At 45.1% G+C, this 20,196-nt stretch overlaps 1 protein-coding gene across 2 annotated transcripts in view; it reads left to right on the top strand.

Annotated features, from left to right (window-relative positions):
* Nucleotides 1–20,196, top strand: part of MTUS2 (microtubule associated scaffold protein 2) — a 492,284-nt gene that overhangs the window by 430,962 nt on the left and 41,126 nt on the right. For both annotated transcript variants that reach the window (XM_022574568.3, XM_022574570.3), the window contains one exon: nucleotides 9,829–9,895. In XM_022574568.3, coding sequence (XP_022430276.3) covers nucleotides 9,829–9,895 — 67 coding nt within the window. The remainder of the gene's footprint in view (nucleotides 1–9,828; nucleotides 9,896–20,196) is intronic.

Here is a 20,196-nt window from a genome sequence, read left to right as displayed (position 1 = left end):
TTATCACACACATTTGGATTTCTCAAGATGCATGAAATGGAGTTTAACGAGAGGTTGAAGTTGCCTCCTTTCTACTCATGGGCGTCAGCTGTATGGCTTGAGGTATAGTATGTGACCAGGTGAAGGGAAATGAATGGCTTAATATAAAACACATTACGAGGAGGTCACTTTGGGAACATCTTAGTTATCAGTTGTGTTTATGAACCTTGACCTAAAGGAGGGTTACGTACCACCTAGGAAAGTTAAACTGATGCCTTACAAGTCCCCTGGTCCTTCTCTTCCAGTAGAAATAACTATCTCAGTGGGATTGGCTTTTGCTACCATGACTAAGAACTGAGATATTTATGTACACATTTATGTGCTTTTGACAAATAGAAGTATGCAACCTTTGCACTCAGTTATCTGCAGATCCAACATGGAAGTGATTAAGCCCTTTTTTCAAGAGAAATGGTCACCAAAAGGTGTTGAAGGAAGCCTTGTAACAGTAATTATTATAAAAGGGAAGGATTTGCTACAAGTACAACAATATTGTAATGTTCATATTTCTAAGCTCTGGTACAGAAGTTTTCGAAATAGCTGATTAAAGGTCTTTTTAGAGAAAATATATTTTGAAGTGAGTCCATCCTCCTCTTTTGTTTCAAATCAAGCTGTTGAAAACTATTATCCCCGTGTCAATCTTTAAATTGGAGATTTTAGGAAGATAATTAAATGTTATTTCATCGCAGTGTGATGTTTAAGTGACTTGCAAATGTTTTAGCTTTGAAACTTCAACCTTAAGGCAAATTATTCTTTCCTGGTGAAAACTTAAAAGCTTACACAGCATTTATAAACTTTCTCATTAAGTTTACACCCACATTTCTTGATGTTTCTTTGCTGTATTTTAGAATGGTATTCCCACTGGCAGTTTTATAGATGTATGTTCATAGGTGCTCATTTTAGGGATTAAGGGCTTTCCTTTTCTCATTAAAAAATTTGTTGTTTTATTTAGTTACCCACCTTTCAGCATAACTTCGCAGGCAGTATGCCAAAATCATTTGTTTATTCAATAGTTACCTATTGGGCCAGGCATGGTCTCCTAGGACTATTATGGGATTCCATTCCAAACTCTGGAAATCAGTTTACTCTTTAAGTCCCACAATAAAATCCTTCAGTTTGCTGATCAGCCCTGACAATCCCAGCATCAACCTGGTTTGAAAGAGACCTGATAAAATGGTCAATGAAGTTGTTTCTGATTACTTTAGCCCATTTTAATAAACCATAAAAAAAGAAAAGAAACATTCCCTCCGAACTCTGTATAGATACAAAATAGAAAAATTTATTTTGTGAAGTAAAAATGTCTTTAACAGTTTGATCGTAGTGCAGCTAAAGATGTTTTGAAAAGAATGGGGAGACAATTGTAGATAAGTCATCAGTTCAGAGATGCGCCAAGAAATATTAGTCTTTTTTTTTTTTTTTTTTTGCGGTACGCAGGCCTCTCACTGCCGCGGCCTCTCCCGTCACGGAGCACAGGCTCCGGACGTGCAGGCCCAGCGGCCATGGCTCATGGGCCCAGCAGCTCTGCAGCATGTGGGGTCTTCCCAGACCGGGGCACGAACCCGTGTCCTCTGCATCGGCAGGCAGACTCTCAACCACTGCGCCACCAGGGAAGCCCCGAGAAATGTTAGTCTTAAGATGCTTCTTTAACATGAGTTTATTGGTGGGGGGGGGGGCGCGGAAAGTAAGGAATCTTACCTAGAGTATAAAATGCATAAAAAGTTGTTAAGGGAACAAATAGTTTTTAAAAGCTGATCGTGCGTAGGCATTTTAACGTTAAAAACACCTGTAAAAACATCGATGGTATTTCTTACTCGTTTGCTCTGTGCCCAGTTATTATGGGGACTAGCAAAGAATTCTTAAAAGGCACAGCCCGTCCTATGGAGTTTACCAGTTATTTGTTTGGTTGTATTTCCACCTTTTCCAGAGAAATTGCAAGTGAGGTAGGCAACAGTAACACATACAGGGCAATTCAAGCATTAGTACAAGACTGGAGTATCATTAAGTGAAAGTCATGTGGTACTGATCCTACCTGTTTCTGGCATCCAGTGAAAGGAGAAGTGAGTGCTGGAATCAAAGGCGAGGTTTCTTGGAAGGAGTGGATCCTGACTTGCACGTTGAGGAACAGGGTAGAGTTTTGAGAAGGACTGTACCTCTAAGCAAAGAGTTCAGGGGTGAAGATTTTTTAGCCCACTTTCGTGAAAGATGAGAGTCAGCATCGGGATACAGAAGCACATAGGGAGCGTGGGGAGATGTTTTCTAGGCTGAAAACCAGACCCAGGTTTTTTGACTTGAGTTAAGAAGAAGTAGGGATCCATCTTGGGATTTGAGAGGTGGTCTGTAGGAAGACTCATTCTCTACAGGCATTTGAAAGGGACAAGTATGACCCAGGAAGGCCCCTGGGACACCCAGATGGATCCCCAAGAGTCCATTCACCAGCAGGCTCAGTGTGGTCCAGGCTCAAGCCAGCAGCTCTGCACATGCAGACACTTGCCAGAGTTGGCCACTCTTAGGAACGTTGAGGTACTAAGAGAAATCAAGTAGATGCACAATTAGAATGCCAGCTTGTTTTTTAACAATGAGTAATACACCTGACAAGCAAGCAAATGATTACAAGCCCGATAAACGTGGGATTTCTTTTTAGAGTCAAAGTCTAGCCTCATAAGAAGCTTTGATGAGGATGGAATGTTATTTAGGCATCCAGTGACCTCATGTCCCATCCCCACTCCAGCCTGAAATCATGTGGGAGGCTGTGCGATTGTTACTCGCCCTGGTGACTGCCTCTTCCAGTCTCCCTTTGCTTTGCTTCCATTTCTATGACCCGCTCTTGTCTTACTGCTTTAGGTCTGGTCCTTTCCCTTTAGGGGTTACTTTGCATATCTCTACCCTAACCTTTTCTGTGTTGCTTATCATCTCAGAGGCTAATCTTACTTACCTTTTCTCTAAATTCTCGGTAGGGGTGTGAGTTGGGGGAAGGCACCTCACTGCTTCTCCCAGGTATGCACGGGTGATGGGACAGTAATAAATTTGGGAAGGTCACTCAAAGACGATAGAATCCAGAAAGGTCAAGAGACTTCTTCAGTGAGACATAAGTGGATTAAAAATCATGGTTCTGGCTAATTTTCCTTTCTTTTGCTTGCTCTGGGATCCAGAATTTTCCAGCCTTACTTCTTTCGATTCACATTTCTTCTCCTTGGGCCCCACAAGTCTCTGTCCTTCCTAAATGTTCCTAGGTAATCCAGGTTTGTTCTGATGCCCCCTATTAACTACCGCCTCTTAGGTAAGCTAGATGTTTTGCGGTCATCAACACCCAAGCATGCACAAAGGCAAAGGCTGGAATGATGCATCTTAAAATTTAGTCTGGTTTCTCTTGAAACCAGATATGGCTTTGCTCATTTTCCACGCGACCAGACACTGACACATATTTAAGAATAATGTGAATGATGCTTTCCCTTTGACCAGTCTATATTAGATTTCATTTCCGAGTAGAAAAGCAGACATAAAATACAGTGGGCTGTGTTAATTATATGTGAAAGAAATAATACTTATTAAGTCAAAGCATGGCATCAGTGCTGCCTTAAAGCCATAATAACTGAAATGAATAAAAGGTCAGTTCACCTCCCAAAGGAATTTTCCACAGAGCTATATTATGAATCTGGCCAGTCTTCACAATAATACTAATATTGAAAATGAATGCAGTATTCACAAAGGGTGAAAAGAGAACAACACTGAAGACTTAGGTGTTCTGTTGATGTCACCTGGTGGCTGGTTCGTTTTGAAATACAAAAGAAAATGTTCCCCTATTAAGACAAGTTCTACCGTGTAGAATTAAACCCTCAGCTGTGAACTCATGAGTGAGAAGCAATATTGTTTCTGGGAAGAATGAAAGAAATCCCTTAACCACTTTGTCATTTCATGTGTAGGTATATGACTTAGGATTTCAAAAATTCATAATAAAAAGGATCTGGATGTTTCCTCAAATACCAGAATTCTGTAGATATTTTAATTTTTCACTCCTCGTTAGGGTTCTTTTGTTTAGCCTGGGAAAAAGTGGCCCAGCTCACATGATTGAATTTTCCTGATCACCGATTTCAGGGCAGGCTAAAAAGATAGGAGAGATTAGTTGGGAGTCTTTAAGCTTACATATATATATATATATTTTTTTTTTTAATGTACATACGTATGTCCCTCTTTAAAAAAATACATCAGGGCTTCCCTGGTGGTGCAGTGGTTGAGAGTCCACCTGCGGATGCAGGGGATATGGGTTCATGCCCCGGTCTGGGAAGATCCCACATGCTGCGGAGCGGCTAGGCCCGTGAGCCATGGCTGCTGAGCCTGCGCGTCCGGAGCCTTTGCTCCGCGACGGGAGAGGCCACAACAGTGAGAGGCCCCGCGTACCGCAAAAAAAAAAAAAAAAAAAGAAATCAAATGGGGAAGAGGGAGCTGATAAAAAACACTCAGAACTAAGTGAATTTTATGAAGTTGTCATCAGTACGCTTGTAGCTGATCAAGCATTCTTTCAGGGACAGTCAGAGACCAGAAGCAGACACTTGGCAAGAAAAGGCAAAGGGCCCCTCTGATGGGGGTGACAGAGGCTCCCAGAAATAGCCCCAGGTGCTGTCTTGTGTTGATGGCCCTTCTGGCCTTTGCCTGGGCTGCTCCCTTCCTGGGCCCCCTGCTTACGCATCCTCTGGTCTCAGGAAATCTCCAGGCCAGCCCTGCCTGGTTGAGTTGTATCACATTGTTTTGTAATTGCTTATTTGTTTACTGACTCCTTGGGAGACTCTTAAGCTTCTTGAAGGCAGAAGTATCCTGCCTGGCCTGTCTGCCTGCCACATAGTAGACACTAAGTAAATATGTGTAGTGTTGGGTACATTCCTGTTTCTGGATCATTTAGGGTGAAAGCACCCCAGATTCACGCAGCGTTTTATGTGTTGATTATCATTCAAAACAGATCCGTTCAATTTTCATCAAAACCAGGCTGTCCTGCCGACTTCTAATTGGGGGAGGGGCTTAGGTGGCTGTTGCCTAAGTAGGGTCACGTGGATGATGATACCGCAGATGGGCGTTTTCACTTCCCGCCCCCACCGATCACACAGGCAGCACCAGCCCCCAGAGCAGACAGCCCCCCGTGGACCAGGCATGCTCGGATGACAGAGTGTGGCAGGCTTGCTTGGGGCTTGGCCACACATCCACTTGCTTGAAGTTGCAGGTTTGTACTCTTTGCCAGGCTTCTGTAGCTAGGAAAGATCAAAGGCAGCGTTCCTCCAGAGCTTGCAGCGCCATGTCTAAGAAGAAATGTGGGCTTCGCTGTAGCAGACCTGGTAGGACAAGAGGTGGAGGGGAGACTCGGATGTTCCGTGGGGAGAGCACATCTGGGATTCCGTCTGTGAGTGCAGCGGACCACGCCAGAGACACTAGAGGACTCGGACTGCAAAGGAGAGGTGCGTGACAACATAAAAGAGGCGGCCAAGAAACACAGCTGCTGGTGAGGGGCCGAGATGAATGTTCTCCAAGTGTCCGTTTCTAGTTAAGCCCATCCTAGAGTAAACAGTAATTTTAGAGAAACGGGCTTCTTCGACTTGACAGTTTCTGGACTGTATCACTAGGGTAGTTGGGATGCCTAATGCTGAGTTCTATTTTTAGCCCAGCGGCCTGAACGCAGGGGCTCATGTGCTTGGCACCAGCGAGGAATTTTCCACTCATTCCCCATGTAGGGAAGCACTGATCTGACACTGAGGCCTCGAGGAGGCCCTGCTTGTATTTCAGCCCTCCCACTGCATCATGATTCCGGACCTGGCTTAGGGTGGGGGAGGGGGTGGTGGTGCATGAGAGCCCTCGGAAGGGAGCCTTTGGGGCAGCCTCACTCCAGACGTTGAGCAGAACCTCAGGGCCCGGCAGGAAGGCTGCTGGGCTCCGTTGAGCCACAGTGGCTGGAAAGATGACTCTCTGAGGCAGGGAGTGGAGAGTGGAAATTCCCTTTAGGTCCCTTTCTTGCCTAAGGAGCAGTGTCCCTGAAGTCTCAGTTGTTGACTCATTCCGTTGCATCGCATCATTCTGGTTTGGTTTGCAGGAAACAAAACGTAACGTAATTGATGCAGAGAATTCACAGATTAGAAGAGTTGATATCATTTCAAAATCAAGCACTTAAGGAAGGAGGGCTGCAGCCAGACTGCTCTGGCTGGCCTCCGTGAGCAGAGCCGTGCCAGCGCCTGCAGGAGGAGCACGTTGGGAGGCCATCGGGAAGGGCTTGAGAAAGCTGACTGAGGGAAAGCGAAGTAGCTGCCCTATCCGATGTTACCGCCACACAGAGGCTAGAATGGAAATGAAGTGCAACTGACAAATCCACACCAAGGACAAACACAGCGAGGGCCTGGGGCGGGTGGGGTGTGAATGCAGCCAGGCAACACTTACATTGGAGCAGTCATCGGGGGTGGCGCTGCCTCTCCTCCAGTTAGACGGGGAAAGCTTCGTGGTAATGAGAGCTCGGATCCAAGCTGAGGACGGGTGCAATTGGGATCTCGGTGTTGGGTCTAGGTAAGCACGGGACAGAGGGGAGCATCTCCTCGTGTTAGTGTTTGATAAAGAGTGTGGAGCCTGGGTGAAAACTCCTGCTTGGCCACTTCCTGGCTGGTTGTGCAGGTTACTTGGCCAGTTACCTAACCACAGAACCCCAGTCCCGTCCTCCAGAATGGGAAATAAAACCCAGGACCTGCTTGACAGTATTTGGGGGAGTAAGTGAGCAAAAGGGCTTACCCAGCGCTGTGCCTTGGCATCTAGGAAGTGTTTGGTCAAAGTTGGTGTTAATACTGACGTAGTGATCAGCAGACCTTACCCAAGCTCGTTTTCCTTGACATTTTAGCCACCAGGTTTGTTGCTTGTCTTTGTCTATTTGATGACTCTGAGATCAGTTGGTTTTGTCATCTGTGCCTGCAGAAGGTTGGGGGTGAGGGGGGCCTGGGTCTTCATGGATCGTCTTCCTCTCTGCCTCTCAAAAGGGAGAAGGTGCAGGGTCTCTCACCTCCCTGGTTTCCCTCCTATTTCCCCTGCATCTCTTCTCCCTTCCCATCCTCTTCCCTTTCCTCTCTTGCGTCTTCTCTTTCATTCTCTCACTTAACGTTTCTCCTAAAGCAAAGATGGGTGGGCAGGCCTGGCCACAGATACCAGCGGTGGCTTTTGATCTAAGTGACTCAAGTCTGAAGATCTTCATGAGCATCATTACCATCTCCAGCTGAGGCCTGTCCTCCTCGCTGGACCTTCAAGCCACTCCGTCCCCAAATGCCTGATTCTTCTGTGGCTGGAAAGCGGGGTGTGATGGGTTGTGACGCAGGATCCCTCTGCACGGGTAACATCCACCCAGGGCTTCGTCCCAGGGCTTCTGCAGGCTCTGAGGGAAACGTTGGCTTTGGGTGAAAGATTAGAGTCAGTTTGTTGTTTTTTGTTACATTCTAGTCGATCCCTGCCTAACCTCGTCTAAGTCTTTGCAACTCTCAGCGGCCCAAGAGTGAATCCTTGGAGATGCTATTTCTGGACCAATGAGGACAATATTTCAATTCTCTGGCTGTGCTTTGGAAATTGAGGATAGGAGCGTTCAGAATTATTCTTTTATTTATTTATTTTTAATTTTATTTATTTATTTATTTATGGCTGTGTTGGGTCTTCGTTTCTGTGCGAGGGCTTTCTCTAGTTGGGGCGAGTGGGGGCCCCTCTTCATCGCGGTGCATGGGCCTCTCACTATCACGGCCTCTCTTGTTGCGGAGCACAGGCTCCAGACGCGCAGGCTCAGTAATTGTGGCTCATGGGCCTAGTTGCTCCGTGGCATGTGGGATCTTCCCAGACCAGGGCTCGAACCCGTGTCCCCTGCATTGGCAGGCAGATTCTCAACCACTGTGCCACCAGGGAAGCCCCAGAATTATTCTTGATAGTAGAAACAAGTTAGTTTTTTCACTAGTTTGAGATTGTTTCAGGGTAAATACTGAAATTTACCCTCTCAGGAATACCAGGTTTTCTTAGTTTGTAGCAACAAGTCAGCCGGCTGTGTTACGCTGCTGTTAGACCAAGCACCTATGCCTGTGATCAGTCTGACTAGACACTTTTGCCTGTTCTGAGTTCTCTAGTCTTTGAACTTAGAGTAGAATCAAGACAGAGTCAGGAAGGTGCTTTAAAAAGAAAAAAAAAAAAAGCAGAGAACAAGACATATGCCAACTCTAAACACATTCAGGCACTCAACGTGGAAAAGCACCTGTCGTCTATAGGATGTCATCCAGTGGCAAACAAAATCAAAGGAAACAACAGAGTTGTAGTAACAGCTAACACTTGTGTAGAGCTTGTAAGTGCCAGGCACCCGTTCTAACTGCTTCACGTACGTTAATTTATTTAACCCTCAGGACAACCCTGTGCTGTGGGCGTGGCATCGAGGCAGTGTCACGTAGTGATTAGGAGAACGTACACTTTCAGGGGTGATTTCCAGCCTTCAAATTCAGGGAAGGCGAGGATGGTATGGGCTGGGGTGAGGAGGGAGCTTCACGAGTGGGATGGGGGTCCACTGTCCCTCACATAGTGTATGGTTGCTGCATTAGTCTTAAGAGAAGCATGACTTCATCATTGTTAATGCCTGTGACTAAAATAGCTCGCAGCTTATTATGCAAGTAGAGTTTTACCTAGGCATGACGTTCTAACATTGCTTAGCAAATGCCCTTTGGATAACCTGAGACCCTGCCGTCAAGCCAAAGTAGCACACGTGTCACCGGGGTCTAAGCGCAGCAGACACAGAGACAAGATCGTGACAGCCGTCTGTTCCCATTCGGCACAGGTTGTCCGGAGGTGCTGACATCGAAGTCAAAGCAAGTTTAGGAAAGAAAGAGCATTCACGAGGCCCTGAGGATGTCTGTGCTAGATATTTGGTACCCATTTTGGCCGAAATCCCCTCTTTGGAAGTGTTTGCTTTGGGAGTACATTCTGCGTGATGAAGGAGCCTTTCCTTGAGGGCCTGTACTTTTGGCATCTGTCACTTGAAGAGAATTTATGTACCACATCTTTCCTAGTTATTTTTAGTAGTAATAAAAATCACAACAAATGTAAATACTGGTGCTGACTCATGCCTTCAACTCATCTATTTTATGTCATAGTATGTATTTGATTTGAAAACAACAAGCAATCACTTAGTGACAAATGGCGTTCTTCACAGTAAGTAACACTTTGAGTGTGAGTTTTCTTCGTCTTCCTTCTACCGATGCAGAGAATGGAACAAAACACCTTGGAAACTTAAGTTTTGGTGTTGGTCTTATTACAAAGAGAAATGTTTCGTGTTAGGTTTTCTGCCCATTATTCATTAGGTAGGTAACAGTGCATGTATGGACCAAAGGGTAGGTTTAAGGGGACAGCCGGGAAAAGAAGCATCTGTCCCTCAGAGAAATATGGTATTTTCATGGTCAAAAATCTCGTAATAGTGACAATAATTAAAAATATATAATAATATATAACAGCAGGTTAATGTGTAGGACATAGACATGCAGAGAATTACTGTAGGTTGAGGTATACAGAGTGCAGAAATAATACGTGGGTATTATTAATATTATTAATATTACACGGCAGGCTTTGCGATTTGAATGTGATACAGATGAGTGAGTCAGACTTGGCTTTGTACGTGTTATATATGCTTGTATAATGAGAAGATTCTCTCCTGAAGGGCTCAACTTATAAGTATTGGCTTAATATAATTCATCAATTGAACATGTGAACGTGCTTATTTAGCCTAAAACGAGGGGACTCTCGGTATCCATTTTGTTTTTTCAGAATGAAAGTGCCCTTGTGAAAGAAAAAGAGCTGTCAATCGAACTTGCAAACATCAGGGATGAAGTTGGTAAGTAGGGCATTGACAATGAGGAACGTAAAAAGTGTCTTTTTCTGCTATCTGTGAATGTATAACAAAAGCAGTTATGTCTCAGGTAATAACCAGAGCACACCTGCCTGGACAAAAGGAAGTACCATCCCCAGCACAGTGGTGGGTTCTTGTAGCCTTGCGGGGAGCTATGATTTCTATGTCATGTCTCCGCTGTTATACGGGCAGCTTCCTAACAGTTCACGGTGGAACTAATCGGGCTTGAGTCTGCTCCTCCCAGATGGCAGCACATCTCTCTGTCTGCCTTGTGTGGGGTGACAAGCACCCCTCCATGTCACGCCCCACCCCTGGACAGGCACAGCTCCAGCAGAAGCAGCTCAGCTTTGGTGGGTAACTGAGGTGCTCCCTGTAACTTGCTTCCTGCCACTGTACACCCTGCCGTGAAATACTCTGTGATCTAGAACACGAATCTGGATGGCTTAGAAAATGCTAGGGTTCATGTTGAAACTCCTTCTCGTTGTCTGATACGATGGTGTAGTTCTGGCTGAACCGCAGGACACCTTGCCAATGACAGGAAGATCCCCAGAGCCTGGGATGTGGTAACCGGCGCCCCTCCCTCTGTGCTTTCCCGAAGCTTCTGAGTGCAGCAGGAACCACACGGGGATCACGCTGGGATTCTGTGTTGAAGCCTTACTTGATTTCTGCATTAGTGCTAAGAATAGAACAAGAATTCACCTGCCAAATGAAAAAGCCGTGGGGGGAGGGGAAGGCAGCACCACGGCCTGGGCCCTTCAGCCCAGCATTCGGCCCCAGAGGACACTTTAGCAGCGAGTTCCTGAACCACTGGAGAGGCTGCATTTGTGAGAGGGAAAGACGGGAATATCAGGATCGTCTGTTAACCGTAAAGTCATAAATTCTAGTGTCTTGACCTGCAGGGTATTCCCTTGAAGGGAAAGGGGTATTGAGCTTACAAACCAGACTTCCCAGTGATCCTGTAGAGAGATGATCAGTCCTGTCTTGTTACCCCCCAGCCTTATTTGGACCTCTTATCAGCTGAGTCTGGGGGGCGGGGTCACTGGAGGGGAGGGGCCAGGGGTGCGGTTCTGAGGGGGAGATGGAATTTCTAAAGATTGTAAATTTGACATAGAAGAAAAAAGAGAAGCTGCGAAAAGTCAGAATCCTTTAGGGGCACTTCTACAGATCCCAGAACAGGGCTGGCCTGTCCCCCACATTCAAGAATCGCTGCTTAAAATTCTTCACGACCGTTAAAATGCTGCCCTAAATTCTACCGATACCTGCTCGTAAATACCCATCAGCTTTCTGCACCCTTGATGTGAAGAAATTCGATCAAAGGCCTTCAGCCTCCGGCCAGAATCAGCTTTGCTGGTGGTTCCCAGCCCTGGTGCGTGTTCGAATCACCTGGAATGCTTTTTAGAACATCAATTCCTGGGACCTTCCCTAGGGCACCAGAATCAAAACCTTTGAGGGTGAGGCTGAGGCATTGCTTCCTTCCCCAGGTGTTTCTTAGGTGCAGTTTGAGAATCACTGAATTGCGTTGAAGGAACAGGGCTTTTGATTTGGATCAGGGACAAGGCCGGGGAGTGGGAGGTTCCCGCAGGCCAGGGCTCCGGGCAGCAGGAGGGGCCCAGGCAGAGGAGCCAGGCGGGTGAGGGAGGGTGCCGAAAGAAGACAGATTCCACCTGCTTTGATCTCACCCTTAGGGTTGGCCTGGCTCCCGGGAAAGGGGAGGGAGGTCCCCCTCCCTTCTCATCCTCCTTCCCTTGCCTTTGCGGGTCAGGCTGGGTGTCCATCCTCTGAGTCCGCTCCCATCTGGATTAGATGAGCTTCCGGGAACTAAACACAAAAAGTAACCCCCTGGTGTGTTCGCTGACACACTTCACATTTACAATACATTTCCATCTGTGACTTCTCTGGGGGAGCTACCACAGAATCTTCTAGCAGGCGTGTAGTTAGAATCCATCTCAGAGATTTTGAGATGTGTCATCCCACACTGATGGAATCTCTGACCATAATAGTTTTTAAGTAGGAAATTTCTGGCAATTGACTTACAAGTAAACTTTGAGGACATCTCCAAATAAGTGGTGTGTCTTTTTTTAAATTAATTTATTTTTATTTATTTTTGGCTGCGTCGGGTCTCTTGCTGCGCATGGACTTTCTCTAGTTGCGGCGAGCGAGGGCTACTCTTCGTTGTGCTGCGCAGCCTTCTCATTGTGGTGGCTTCTCTTGTTGCGGAGCACGGGCTCTAGGCATGTGGGCCTCAGTAGTTGTGGCTCGCGGGCTCTAAAGCGCAGGCTCAGTAGTTGTAGCGCACAGGCTGAGTTGCTCTGCGGCGTGTGTGATCTTCCCGGACCAGGGCTCAAACTCATGTCCCTTGCATTGGTAGGCGGATTCTTAACCACTGTGCCACCAGGGAAGGCCAAGTGGTGTTTTCTGATCCCACTTCGGGCATCAGGTGTGTAGGAGATTTTTCCACATGGAGAGCACTTGCTGGGTGTTCAACAATTCAGTTCAGTTTTGACACTATCAGAGTGAGTGCAGACCCCACAGGTGAAGGGCCAGTCCTACTAGACTGCAGGTGCCAGTCCTAAGTCCCAGGAGCCTCTTATACTTCTGACCAACTGGCTATAAATTCAGGGGTTCCCACACCCCCTCCGCATAGTCAGTAATTCGCTAGAATGACTTGTACAACTCAGGAAAACACTTTACTTATGTTTACCAGTTCATCATAAAGGATACAACTCAGGAACAGCCAAATGGAAGAGACGCACAGGACAAGGTATTTGGGGGGAGGGGGAGGTACGGAGCTTCCACACCCTCCCAGGACAGGTCCCTCCCCCAGGAGCTAGCTGTGTTCACTGACCTGGGAGCTCTCTGAATCAAGAGATTTTATAACCCCTTCTCCAGCGTCTCCTCTCCCTAGAGGTTGGTGAGTGGGGCTGAAAATTCCATCCCTCTAATCACCTGGTCTGTCCTGTGACCAGCCCCATCCTGAGGCTCTCTAGGGGCCCCCCAGTAAGTTACCTTGTTAGCATAAACTCAGAGAAGGAGCTCATCATAAATACAAAGGCACTCCTGTCACTCAGGAAATCCAAAGGGTTTTAGGAGCTCCAGGGACAAAAAGCAATGTATTATTCTACCACACCTAGCCAAGGTACCTAGCCAAGGCTCTGCCCAGTTATGGAGAATGGTTCCTTCATTTAACAAGCTTCTGAGCACCTTTATGTAGCAGGCAGCTTCATAGCATTTCAGAGGTGATCCAGGTCTTAATGACTATAGTCTGTTCACCACGTTTGTGAGATCGGTAAACTGAGACATGGTCAAAGATCTTGGCTAAAGTTGGAACGTCTGTAAGAAGTACCAATAAGAAAACCTTAGTTCTCCTTAATCTCAGTCCATTCATTCATTCAACAAATATTTATTAGGTGCCTAGTATGTGCCAGGCACAGGCTAGGCAGGGTCACCATGGATGGTGAAGCAGTCATACCTTGCAGGGGGCGCCCCTCTGAGTGGGGGCTGAAATGCATCCACATTGCAGCCGCTCACCAAGCCCTGGACCCCAGCCTGGGGTTGCTGCCACCCACAGGAAGGGGTCTTTTTTTCTAATTTTCACAAAGGCACCATGTGGACTAGCTATGACCTGGTGCCATATACGGACAAGTCAGTGGTGGATAAGACACAGCTCATGTCCTCGAGGAGCTTACGATCCAAGACTCCGTGCAGGAGGGGCTATCTGAGATGGGCCTGTACAGTGACTGAGACTCGGGTAGATGCACGTGGGAAGGGAAAGAGCACAATTATTGAGCACGAGCTATGCCTGCTGCCCCCAGTGAATGTGCCCTGGACCTGTAGGCACCATGACCATTTGGGGGCATTACCCATCCTGCGTACCTTTGGAAAGGAAAACCCATTCCTCCTTCCATGGATTAAAAACACTTTTCGCACTTATCACTTAAGAGTTATAAAACACTTTGTCATAAACTAGAATCAGCTACACCCTGATTATAAAACACCCCTTTCAGTGTTTGGGGTTTTACCACTTTTTGCTATTATGCTACAATGAGTGTACTGTTTGCAAATTACTTTTCTCCTCTTGTGTTATTTTCTTGGAATATAATCTCAAAAGTGTGGACCAATAATTTGGGTAGGATTTCACGTTTGATGTAAACTCATCTATATGTGCAGTGTCCTGGATATTCTGTAAATCACTGCGCAAGATTCTGGTGGATTTAATCTCAGTGTAGCTAGGGTTGCCTTATAAGAAGGGAATTAAATCAATTTCTCTCTCTCCCTCTCCCCCTCCCCCCTCCCCTCCCCCTCCCCTCCCCCTCCCCTCCCCCTCCCCTCCCCCTCCCCTCCCCCTCCCCTCCCCCTCCCCTCCCCCTCCCCTCCCCCCCCCCTCCCCTCCCCCTCCCCCTCCCCTCCCCCTCCCCCTCCCCTCCCCCTCCCCCTCCCCTCCCCCTCCCCTCCCCCTCCCCCCTCCCCTCCCCCCTTCCTCCCTCTCTTTCTCTCACACACACCTGAGAAGGGACACATAATTGCCAGTCATATACCAAGATGTAGTTTGGGATGGAGCCTTTTGTGGTCCAAGGGTAGAGTCCCTGTGGAGTGGCTGAAATTTCTGCCATCTATGATATTTGTATCTCCTATGAAGACAGGGATCTCTAGTCATCCTCCTGAAAGCTTCTCATCTCAGGTCACCCTCCAGGGTTGATGGCTCTTGCCTTGTCTTTGGAGTTGGCCTGAATTGGGTCTATCCTTGGAAAAGCCTTCCTCTAGCTATATTGGTTGTGGGATGAAAGGGCATTTCGGATCTCCAGGAAACCAGAATCCAGCATCACATCCAGGGAAGGAGGAGTAAAGATGCTAGAAACATATTTAATATATGATTTTTTAATCACATCTTAAAATTTCCCAAAAAGTACAGTTCTTAAAGTATAAGCCCTGATTTTTGGATAAAGTGGCATTCTCCAAATTTGGAAGTCAAATACTGGATCCTTGAAGGTTCATCCTTTACATTTGTAGATGCTGAAATAGATTTGTAAGATGTTCTTCCCGGAAGCAGATTACTTCCTTTTGAGACGTTATGCTTCAGGTTGTTGACCACCATCAGGTAGATATTTATGGTCTTCTCTCCAGCAAAGCTGCCTTATTAGAAAACCTGAGCTATAAGAAATACGAATTAAAAAAATATGAATTAGATGAACTCCACAGAAAAACATGCAATAAATAGCTAGGTTCAAATGTGGCCTCTGGCTCACACTCCTTACTTAGCCCCAGTGCTCTCACAGGCAGACCAGAGCCCTGCTGAGACGTACATGCAGACACAAGTTGGACCAACGCTAAGAGCGCTGCACATCTGCCACCAGATTCCTTCCTCGAGGCTGCTCAGAACTGTGACTGTCTGAATGTGCTGTGAAATTGCCTCTCATCTTTGAAGCTCTCAGTCACCCAGCCGCCCTCCTCCTGGCCTTCTTTACCTGCCACTGCCCCGGCCACCCCTGCTGATGGACAAAGCTTCTCTCTGCACCCACGTGTGGCTCTGTCACCCCCTCCTCTCTTGAACTTGTTACCTCTGCTCTGGCTCTTCCCAAGCCAAGGCCATGGGTTTTTAGCTTTCTGCCAGCCTCAGACTTAAGATGGACTTTGCTTTTCCATCTCTACTGAAAACTTTAAAAACACTTAACATGAAATATAGTTTTAAAACAGAAAGCAGTAATTAACAAAGCAATCCTTCTGTTAAAGTGTCTCAGGTATTGTACAGGAAGCTAAATGGTTAAATCCACATTTAGATTAAAGTTAGCTTATTGAAATAAAACAAACAAACAATGCCTGAATGTTTTCTATAACATGAAATAAAGTCATACTAAAGACCTCTGAGAGCTTTGGTATAAAGGTACGATAGAAATCTTAGTTTATGACAGTAAACACTGACTTATTTATTACGTTCTTAAGTTACTAAATAGAATGAACTTTTCAACTTATTCTCATTTATAACTAGCAACCTAAATATATTTACACACGCCACTGTAAGTGTATCTGTGAGATAATTTTACCTTCCAGGGTTTATGCATAAAATGTGTCTTCCAATTTATGATCATAATCTCTTGTATTTACAAAGCACTTAGTACTTACCAAGCTCTGTCACATGATATGTTTTATTTATTCATTCAGACAGCTCTGTGAAGTAGGTGCTGGTGTCTTTTACAGGAAATTGAGGCTCAGAAAGGTTAAGCGACTTCCATAAGAGCATACAGCTGGGATGGGGCAGAGTCAGGTCTTAACCCAAGTCTAGAATTCTTCTACACATCGTATGCAACTTTACACATTGTGCGTAACTTTACACATTGTGCGTAACTTTACACATCGTGCGTAACTTTACCACGGCATCCCCAGCTCCCCCACCACCTTTTTTGGGTAACTTTTAATTTAATAGATTGAGAAATCAGATAAACAAAATAAAATAGTTTTGTATCCCAGTTCTCTATGACTCCCACCCAAAACCATGGTAGATGCTAGTATGAGTCTGTCCAAACGTAGATTAGAGTATAATTATGTAACAGTGTTATGTTAATTCATCCCTAAGCTATAGCCATTAGGATGGGATTCAGGAACAAATAACAAACTCCCTAAACAATGGTAGCTTAATCAAGCTAGATGTTTATTCCTCCCTTATGTAAAAGTCAGGAGGTAAAAGCACCCAGAAGCAGGTGTGGTTCTGTTCCACAGAGTCCACAGGGGGCCCAGGCTTCCAACAGCTCAGCGTTCACCCATCCCCAAGACAGTGGTACTTCTCCTCGTGGTCCCGGGTGGCAGTGGTCAGCACTGGGTGCCACGTGGTCATCATATCTCTAGTCCAGTAGTAGGATGGAGGAGGGAACGAACGAAGAAGCAGAAACAGTGGGTCAGCTCCTCTTGGGGAAAAGTTTCCAGGAACTTATATCTCCTTGGCCAGATCTAAGCCACAGGGCAAACCTAGTCACAAGGGGACTGGGAAATGTGCTCTTTTTTCTTGGTGACCTTGCCCAGATATTTTGTTACTATGGAGGAAGGGGAGAACTGTGTGGGGAGCCTCACTTGCCTCCGTCAGTAAGATGGAGGGAATAGTCCTGTCACAGGAGCTGAATGAGAGCAAAGGGTCTAGCAGAATGTCTGGCAGAAAATTGAGGGCACAGTATATGCTAATTCCCTTAAGTTTCAGATTAGATTCTGTTGTATTCCTTCCCCTCACAGCTTTAAAAAAGATGAGTTAAAATGCAAAACCCAAGAGGACACCTCAGAAAAAATAACTAATCTTGGGATCACAAAAATAATGTACATTTTCTGATTTATAAAAATATCTCTTCGAAGCACACCAATTAAAAGACAGTTTGCCAGATTGGATAAAATAGCAAGATGCAGCTATGGGCTGCCGAAGAGAAATCCACTTCATATATAAAGATATAGATATTTAAAAGTAAAAGGATGGAAAAAAGCTATACTATGCTACCACCAATCCAAAGAAAGTTGAAGTGTCTATGTTGATATCACACAGAGTAAACTTCAGACCAGCAGTGCTACTAAGGATGAAGATGGCCATTACAGAATGATCAAGGAGTCAGTTCACCAAAAAGACGCAACAATACTAAATATCCATGCGCCTAAAAATAGAGCTTCAAGTCACATGAAGCGAAAACTGGTGGAACTGAAAGGAGAGATAGGCAATTCCACTATTGCAGTTGGAGACTTCAGCCCTCCTCTCTCAGTACTGAGAGAACGAACAGGCAGAAAATCAGTTGGATTTAAAAGAGCCAAACAACAGTGTCAACCAATAGGACCTAATTGACATTCATAGAAGATGGCATCCAACGTGCAGAACGTACATCCTTTTCAAATACACGTGGAACATTGACTTACATGGACCATATGCTGAGCCATAAAACGAACCTCAACAAATATGAAAGGATTGAACCATACAAACTGTTTTGGACTGTAACAGAATCTGACTATATAGCACAAAAATACCTGGAAAACTCCAAACACTTGGAAATTAAACAACACACAACTAACACATGGGTCAAAGAGAAAACCACAAAGTAAATTAGAAATTTATGTTGAATTGAATGAAAAAAAAAAACATCATCATCTCTGGAATGCGAAATTCTCTCTGATCAGCGGAGTTGAATCTTCTCAATCTTCTCAACAACTTTGGCAGGGGGGGACCCAAGTACATATTTACTATTTAACTGTCACTGTCCTAGGTTCTATGGTGGGGTGCAAATAGTGTTATTTAGAAGATTTGATCTAGAAGGTTTGGTCTGCTGTCAGAAATTTGAGTGTGACAGTAGAGATTCAAATATACTGCTTTCTTTGCAAGATGGACCACTCAGCGTGACGAGGCCTGGGAGTTACCTGCCCCTGCTATAGGAAAATGATGTTCTGAGCTGGGAAAAATTCAAACCAGTGATGTCAACTGCCATGATTAGATTTTATCCCAGTAAATGTAATTTTTAAAAGTCATTTTAGTGTCTATCTCAAACAGGTGCTTACCCATGCACAGTAATATCAAAACCACAAACTCCCTTAGATGTACCAGAGACTGGGTTTGGTTGCCATGGAAAATACATGTTCCACAAAGCTGCTACTTTCTTTGAGACAATGATTTATTCCAATTGGCAGCAACACATTTTTTGATATTTATAAAATTCTTTGAAGTCTATAGGTATAGCACCTTTTAGTTATTTTATATGGAGATGTCTGTTTTGTGATCCTCTAAAATATTTACTCCTTTATGAATAATGTTAATATTTTTAAATCTGTGGGTTTAATCCTTAACCTGAATTGACCGAAAAAAATAAGTCAGGATACCAAGGGCTGCCCGTAAACTACCCTGTGGACAAGCAGTTTCTTGAAACTTGGCGTCAGCAGCTTCCTTACAATTGTGACTTCATAATAAATCCAATATCTACAGTTGTGTATGGTTTACAAAGCTCTTTCACATATTATTTCATTTAATCCTGACAACAACCCTAGGAGACAGACAGGTAAGGTAGATAATACCACCACCGTTTTAAAGGTGACTAAATTGTGGCTATAGAGAATGAAAGCAAACCCCAAATCACGTAACTACTAAGGATAATGGAGCTGGGTCCTTATCTTGTTCCAGCATGACCATAGCATGCTGCCTTTGTGTTGTAAGATTTCAACTGGTGTCTTGGGGAAGATAAGAAAAAGCAGAAAAAGGCGTGACCTGCTATATAGCTTTAACCTGAAAATTGCTGAAGAGTATCTTGCAAAACACAGTGCTTTAAATGACAGTCACTTACAAATTATGCAAATGTAATCACCGCCCACTTGTGAGTTTCCCGTGCACTTGGATCCCTCTTATTTTTCTTTGTATCTTGAGCCCCATCCCAGGGCTTAGCGCATTAAATGGGAACCATTCATTGCTTCATTGTATAAACTTGACTGAACCCAGGAGATGCACCTGTTAGTGTACCAGGAGTGGAAGATGGATGCGACATGGTCTCTGACTTCAGGGGACACCTGGGCACTGGGGAGGCAGATGCAGAAGCAGGTACTTAAAACCCAGGGTACTGAGTAAGGTGCTGAAGGTCTGGGAGTTCAGAGGATGGTCTGTAACCCAGTCAGGGGTCCAGGAAGGGCTTTTAGGGGTAAAACAGCTGAGCTTAAAGGAAATGGAGGAGTCATTGAGGAAGTGGTTCTTCTACACTTGAGCAATTATATCAACAGCGTTAATGACGTCATTGACTCAATTTCTCCTTTGGGAGATGGGAAAAATAGTAAAGACTGGTTTTCCATGGGGTGACCCCTAAACCAGAGGAATAGGGCAAATGAATTTATCTGTGAAGCTCTTTAAACTGCTTGCATACAAAGCAGGGCAGTGTTTGGGATGTTAGACTCCAACGAATCTCTCTTCATAGATTTTTTAGACGTTTGGTTTTTCTTGTCTAATGCCATTATGAAATTACTCTCACTCATTCAAGTAACCACAGATACCACCAGGTCCAGCTTCAAGAGTACTGTCAGTCTATTTCCTTAATTTGGCAGTTAATTTGAATAAAGTAATATATAAATTGCAGTATATGCTCATGTTCTATTCAGATCACTCTTTTTGATTAAAATTGCAGTGTTTCAGCCAGATGTCAGGCCTTCAGGAGGTTAATTCTGGTGAAGATGATAACTAGACCAACTCTGCAGCGCAAGGAACCGTGTAAAGACTTACTAGGTTTTGGTGATAATCTGATTCTGATCTCAGGGCTCCTTAACACAGCTATTTTCTTAAAAAAAAAGGAAAAGCTAGT

This window comes from Delphinapterus leucas, chromosome 18 (assembly GCF_059928025.1).
Source record: "Delphinapterus leucas isolate spDelLeu-1000000601 "Yukka" chromosome 18, BTC_Dleu_Yukka2, whole genome shotgun sequence".
Lineage (NCBI taxonomy): Eukaryota > Metazoa > Chordata > Mammalia > Artiodactyla > Monodontidae > Delphinapterus > Delphinapterus leucas.
Note: the sequence above shows the minus strand (reverse complement) of the source record. Positions and strands in the feature narration are given on the sequence as shown.